General features: G+C 35.6%; 1 protein-coding gene across 1 annotated transcript in view; it reads left to right on the top strand.

Moving 5' to 3' along the window:
* Positions 1–3,156, top strand: part of LOC136034943 (uncharacterized) — a gene marked incomplete in the record, with an annotated part of 120,632 nt that extends 117,476 nt beyond the window's left edge. Inside the window, 1 exon segment of the mRNA XM_065716481.1 lies at positions 1–3,156. Within this exon segment, the coding sequence (XP_065572553.1) occupies positions 1–129 (129 nt within the window).
* Between the last annotated feature and the right edge of the window lie 4,333 nt (positions 3,157–7,489).

Raw genomic sequence — 7,489 nt, 5'->3', positions numbered from 1 at the left:
GTATCATTGTCGCAAACTGATCTTAGGGACTTTAATGGACAGATGACATCTATCGGGATAAAAAAAGGCCCTGCTACCACACTTTACAGAATATTTAATTTTCTTAGGTTGAATGTTTTTGGGAGCTAGTCGATTTTTTACTTTGAGTACTTCATATTGTTGTCTTCTCTCCCTTTCTTTTTTCTTCTTTCTGTCTCTTTCTCTCTGTATTTTGAAGTGTTTTTTTAGTTTACAGTTAGTCTGTGATCTATTTATATATTTGGTGTAAATACCCTGCTGGCTCATTTTTTTACTGTTGCTGACTTCAAAGGTTTTTTTCTTCTTTTTTTTTTGTTATGTAATGTTATGCCAAAGAAATGCAATTGGAGTTTTGCTCGAGACGTAATCTCATTGTTCCTTCTATATCTTAAACTTGATGGTTTCCGAAAGTCTCTTAATCTTATGATTTTTTTCTGAAATAATAACAACATGGGGACTTCATGGAAATCTTTTGGGAGTTTTAAATACGGACACACATCCTGCAGCGTACTAGAGGAATGCATCAGCTTATTTTAGCAGACGATAATTCAGATAGAGACTCCTGTCAGTGATGGCAATTTAGGAGGGCGGGCAAATTCCCCCTTCTGTGATATTGAAGAGTAACTTTTTTATAAGGTAGTCCCCTCCCCTCCCCCGGTATTTGGATACCTTATTTAATTTCTCTTAGAACGGAAGTCATTTCTGTCCCCAGTTTTAGCTATATTTTCTCAATGTTATTCTTTTTTCCATCTTCATTTGAAAAAGAAATCATTGTCCTCCCATCCCCCCTACAATTTTGTGAATTGGTTCCGCTGTTTTTTTTTCTAGTTTACTGCTTTAGGCTAAGCGTCTTTCCAACAGTGATCTTGGTTTAACATCTAACGAGTAATATGTTATGATGGCTGTATGTGGTTCTAATTGGTTATTCATCGTAATCTTCTTAAACTGTCATGCCTATTCCATATTTTGTATATATCTGGTGTATGTTTAAGCGGGTCTAAGCAAAGGTCTTAGTCCGAGAATAACGAAATAAATATACATTTGGGGGGAGGGTAGTAGAAGAACAAAAGTAAACTAAAAGTCAAAACTCGCGTCGGCATGTTCGAAAAAAATATTTGATTTTTTTTTCTCCAGTGGCCAAACAAATCGGACATAAAATACAAAAACAGACAAAAATTAAGGAAAAGAATCTAAAGTGGTAACTATTAACTGGTTTATCACATAGAATGGCTGGTGTCTGTAACTTCAAACATTGCATGGACAAAAATTTGTATTTGTAATTTTTATTGGTCTTACGTGACAACAATATTGTATAACCTGTCAGACGCACACCTCATGGGGAATATAAGGATGGTTTCAAAATTTCAGATGACGTCACCCACAAAATTTGTACATTTGGAATCTAATCAAAAAAATGGACTGGTTTAGTCTGAAATTTTAGTTTCTAACAGAACAGTAAATCATTTGCTTATTTAAAAATGAAATATTGGAGAAACAAGTTACACGCTAGAGAGTCCAGAGAATCTGAAGGGTGAGGAAACAAGCCTCCTTTTTTGCGGGGTCAAACGTTTGAAAGAAGGTCTTTTGTCAGTCAATTCGGATTTTATCTTTTGTATTTGTTTTTAATCTTTTAAGGAAGGGTGGGTAAAGGTTCAGTCTACCCGTCCTTTCCCCTCTCTACGCACCCTAAAACATTTAAACTAATTCCATAATACTTACTTGTTATTTTGCATCTTGTATATACACAGGGGGCTCAATGGTCTTCGACCCCCCCCCCCCAAAGAAAAAAATATATTAAACAAACAGATAGAAATTGTTATTTTTCATATTTCTTTATACTGTAATTTATAAATAGGCCCGCTTGCTGTTAGAACTAAAAATCTCTGTCCCCAAAACAGGTTCCTTCTTGTGTCCTTGTCACTGGCAATTTGACTAATAAGACAATATTTGAGTTGAAAAGCTTAAAAGCACCCTTCTGGTTTCGAAATACTCCCTTGTGTTGACCTCAAATGTTAATAAGGGAGAACCCATATGTTTAGTGGAATCGGGGCCGGGGTTCCAGAATTGAATGAAGTGTATTTTTGTCTGATACCCAACATTCTCAACATTTATCATCTTTTCTCGTAATGAAACTGGGAATACACTTCAACGTCCTGCTTGAAGCCTCTGAACCATAGAAGACATTTCAAAGGATCTCGTCAATTGTCGGTTTGCATTCTAGACAAAATCCACAAAATTCTTCAGTAAAGAAAGGGGTCCGTAGATGGCTTTTAAGGCAAAACTCGACGAATCATGCTCATCCCCTGTTGGTATAAATAAGTACTGTATGTTGTATGTGTCTAAATTAATTTGTATAACATTTATTGTCATTTCATAGGCAATTAGGAAAATGAATAGCCTAGATATGAAATGGGACTTCGATTGTTTTATTCCACTCCTTAAAAAGAGTTAAAGGGGTTTTCAAGCATAGAACATATTTCAAATTTCTAGTTTTAATACCCCTTTAACTTCTTTGCGGCATATGAATTTTTTTTTAGAATCTGCTTCTTTTTTCTTTCTTTTTTTTGGCAAAATTGCAAGTCATGGGTGTGCGAGAAATAATTTATATTTGATTATTTCAGTTGTATCTATATTAGCTTATCAGCAATTTTGATAAATTTTGGCCGATAACTTTTAGAAGAGCCACAACTCAGCGGTAGCTGATACCATGCTGCCCTAGGTATGATCTTCACTTGGAGCTATATCATTAAGTCCTTAGAAGGTGGATTAGTTTCTTTAAAAAAAATTTGTGTAGCCCTCAACTAATTTTGTGTATCGATTAAATATTATAATCGGCAATGCGGCCACGGTGTCTTATTTTGTCCTTTAGTGCACTGTTCCTTTTATTGATGATTTCTAATTTACTTGGTTTATGTTTGATTCGTGTCGGATACCATTTGAAGGGGGCCATAGCCTTCATCTGGCTCCTAAAAGTCTTGGAAGAGGGCTGCTACCACAACATTACAATGATTCAATTCGGAGCGAATGCCTTGTCCTTCCTAAATTTTAAGATACAGGGGTCTGATTACAGTATGTATTAATATGTTCGTAATTCAAGTTTGAGGAAACTAACTTATTAAAAAAGTTTGATTTGAATAATTTGTTCTTGTGAGCGTGTTTAGGGCGTATTTTGTTATTAGGTGTAAGCTGTTTATAGGTGTTCTTAGGTTTATAATAGCTTTAGTAAAGAGTGAACCATGGCCGACCGTAACCAAAAATTTAGAATGTGTTTTGAGGAAAACTGTCTAATGAAAAAAATGTCATTTATAGATAACTTAGGAACGGTAACCATTATTCCGGTTATTTTTAACAGCAAAAGTTTATTGCGAAAACAAATTTATGGTAATTTCAAGAAACAGACTGAAACCCCTCGAAAACGATGTTTGATCGAAATAAAAATTGTCCCATTGGGATTGTCATGGCTAAAAACCCTGATTGGGAAAGTTACATTCCCCTACCTTGAACAACAAGGAAAATTAGTATGATACCACCTTTTTTTCTTCTTTTTTTCTCCCGAGGTGATGGCATTGATCTAGTGGTAATAGCATGCTGGGAGAGGGCTTCTTTGAAAAGGAATCGCCATATCTAGTGACCTTTTTGAGCAACAAAAAACAAACTGGGTAACAAAAAGAAGCAAAAAATGCGCAATTAAATCTCGAGTGAACAATCTTTTTTTGTCTTTTCAAGGAGAAAACTAGAGGTGTTTATTATTTATAGTATGTATCACGGTATTACGATTTAACATTAAGAATAATTTTTAGAAGAGAAATTTGTTAACGGAGCCTGATATATTTCACTAATTAAGGTAAGCAATGGAAATTTCGGTTTTTGTTACTCGAATTGATTGATATCAAATCTCCGTTTTTAGAGTCTTGGCAAATATTGAGCCTTGTAGCTCCATTCTTACAGTTCGTTACCCCAAGCTGTTTGATATGTTAGCACATAAATCCAAAAGGATTGTCGCACAGAAAACTGGCATTTCCTGCCATTTTCTGTCACCAAACTTCGATTTTTGCTTGAAGAGAGTCAAAATGCTAGAAATGGAAATTCTGAGATAGCAAATAGATTTTTCATGGTTTAAAACCCCTATAGGCCTCCGCCCATCTTGAGAGCTAAGTGGCATTTTCTATCATTTTGTGCCTCAAATCATCAAACTTTTCCAAAGAGGGTCAATACGCCGAAGAATACGAAGTCATAGAGCCAATCGATTTGTCATGGTCTAAAACCCCAAATAGAAGATTTTCAGTCCCCTCATCTTCTCAAAGGGCTTTTAAGTATAGCGTGAATACTGCAGTGAGATCCGTTTTTTAATCAAAAATAGTCAGCTGATAGTGACATGAATGCTTCTGTGATTATCAAGCTTTTTGATAAATCACCATCAGATGAGGACTTCTATAGGTAACAAAAGAGACCGTGCCATAGCAAAGCGATGTCTCCTGCCACTTTGTTCCACAGAACATCAATTTTTGTCCAAATAAGGTCAAAATGCCCCAAAGTACAATTCATAAGATAGTCAGTCGATTTGTCGTGGTTGAAAACCTCCAACTGGTGGTTTTGAGCCCCCTAGGGTGGAAAAAGAAGGAAACTGTTTTTGTGCATGGTTTGCATGCATCCCATTAATTATTTATTATTCTTTTTTTTAACCAAGACCATTACCGCTAGATTGCAAAGATATGTTTGATGATTAATTTCAAAGCTGTTGCCTCTTTTAAGTACATCTTAATTCCTCCATTGTAAAGCGCCATATGGCACCCTCTAGAGTGTGAAGGCTGGAACGCATAATAAGGATACCATTATTATCTCGATGGTTGAAAATCCTTAGTTAAAGATTTAAATTCCTCCCTCTTGTATACTCTTCCTCCCAGCCCCCTTAGTGAGCGAAAGCTAATAAAAGTGTTATAATAAAAAAAATTAATCTTATTAAAACAAATGTTATTTGTTTATTTTCATTTTTCTGAAAATAATTGAATTTTTTCTGCACAAATTTTCAAAGACATCGGTGATTAAATCTCCTCGGGCTCTTTAGCTATGTAAGTTGCGCATATCTTATGGAAAAGTTTAAGGGAGGTAGAGAGTAAACGCTACATTTAATGCCATGTTAAAAAAAAAATCCTATCGTCTTTATTGTTTCGTTGCCTAAACTAAACGAAGATGTTTTTGTTAACTTTATTGTGTATGTTTAAAAAATAAAGTGGTCAAAAGATCCGGGTGTGTTGCAAAGCTGTAAAAAAGACATCTCGTGGTGCCGACTCGATTTGTGCCAAGCATCTCGATTTGGGCTCAGCATCGTTCAACAATGTAAATTGAACACTAACTTTTCATTCCTAGTTGACTTTAGTGCCTTGTCTGTTCAGCACGAGAGTAATAACTCTGGCTATCAAAAAATCATTTGTGCTTTGCGTGATATGTATAAAAAGCTAAGTGTGAGAGTTGAGCTTAGCGCGCTTAGAAAAGGTATACAGTTAGAAAAGATATTAGACAGGGTGGGCTTACTTTGCCTTGTTTTGTTTAACAACACTGTCGCCAAGCCGGAAGGGGAGGCTCTAATCACTTGTATGTTTACCTGTGTTCATATCTCTCTTGCAAAATACAGGGAAGACGTCCTAAATATTAGTAAAACATTAACAGGAATTAAAGAAAACTTTAAGATTATTGATAATGAATACGAGTGCATTGGTCTTATATTTTAAAGAGAATAAGTCTGAGTTTTGACCTATAATAGTTGTTCTGGTTTTTGTTAGGTGTCCAAATAGGTAAACAAATGCAAGACACCCTGGCGTATCTCGGCGTCCCATTTTGATCAAGTTTGTGTGCTATTCGGCGACTTCAAAAGTAATTTTTTGTTAGTAAACCTAAGAAAGCGGAAGGTCTCTTTGTTGCGCTAGGTTTCAAGTTTGATTGTCATGTCCTATCAGGCTTATAGTGTATTCTTGTCCCGCGTGTGCACGCTCTTGTGCCCTTTGGTCTTTTCGCCTACTAATGCTAAAAACTATCGAAGTTGCATCTGCAAGCACACGAAATATTTCTTTTTGCCCTCCCTTTGGACTAGTCATAATTACTTGTATTACGGGTTTTTTTTTTAGATAAATTGTACTTGTTTCTATTTTCTTTTTTATTTGTTTTCTTCTGATCGCTCTGTCGCTGTTGTATTTTTATGTTCATGATCGATAATAAATCTGGACATACACATATACACACACTATTAGAAGGCTATAAGACAAGCTAAAGATACGGCACTAGACCTCATAGTCCAAATTGGCGGTCCTCATCTCCGTTTTATGGTCCTTAATCCGGGAACTGCGATGGGGGGGGGCTTTGGGCCAACCATCTTGTGCTTTTGCACACCTTTCCTGTTTCGTAGTATTTATTATAAACTTTGCAAAAAGAAAAATTGTAATTTCAATTTTCTTTTTTTGTGATAGATGTATCACTTTAAAATCAACAAAGAACGTGTAGAGATTCTACATCTGAGCTTTTTTCTCAAGAGATGTGACTGTTATATGGCCTAGATGCTGCCAATTCAGGTTACATCGATATACGGTGATTTTGGTTCAATTTCTTCAAAGCATATAATCGTTAGTCATTGGTTCTGATCTCAGGGTTATCACTACCCAAAATACTTTGAATAGGGGACAGTAGATCTTACCGGCTCATTTGTTACTTTGAAGACTGTGTTTACTTCCTAAGTAATTAATAAAAATATCTCCTTCTTTCACAACTTACAATTTTGAGCCGAATTTCTTTGTATTTTACAGTAAGAGCCATTTGTACAACTAATTACTCACCCAGCAAAAGGGCTCTGAACAGTGTTGTATAGTTTTCGACATTTGGATGGTATTTAATGTATAATAGGATCTAGATCTACGTTTTCCTCAGGATCTAGACATTTTCCTGGAAAATAGCTTCACTACTCTGAAAAGGGTTTATAGCCCTTATCCATCTTGTCCAATACACCTCGGTACGTTCGCTCCAAATAAGAGGAGTTGTCATCTTCATCATTTGAGCTATTCAATACCATGATTTTGAGGAAAACACACAGTTTGTTCACATAGAAAGATTTATAGTCACCCAATGAGTCGGCTTTAGAACAAGGAATCGTCTTTAAATGACAATTTTGAAAATGATCTGTATATTTCCTGCGATTATCAGCCATTTGACTCGCAATCTTATTCCAGATAAATAGTACATTTCCGCCAATACACCTTTTTCCCTTTCATGTTTCTATCCAGAAAGAATACACAGCAATAAAGTAACCTTTTGATACTGGTGAAGAAGAAGGCTCTGATCTTTCTTTTTAGAGGTCTTTCTCCTCCGTACCTAAATTACATATCTCTGATTTTGATATTACTGCACTATTGCCCATCTGATACTGTTATTTTCGGATGTTAACACCTTAAAACCGTAAAGAATTTACGATCGTTTAAGCATAAAT

Source organism: Artemia franciscana, chromosome 13 (assembly GCF_032884065.1).
Source record: "Artemia franciscana chromosome 13, ASM3288406v1, whole genome shotgun sequence".
In the NCBI taxonomy this organism is placed as follows: domain Eukaryota; kingdom Metazoa; phylum Arthropoda; class Branchiopoda; order Anostraca; family Artemiidae; genus Artemia; species Artemia franciscana.
The sequence above is the reverse complement of the archived record's forward strand: the minus strand, read 5'-3'. Positions and strand labels throughout refer to the sequence as shown.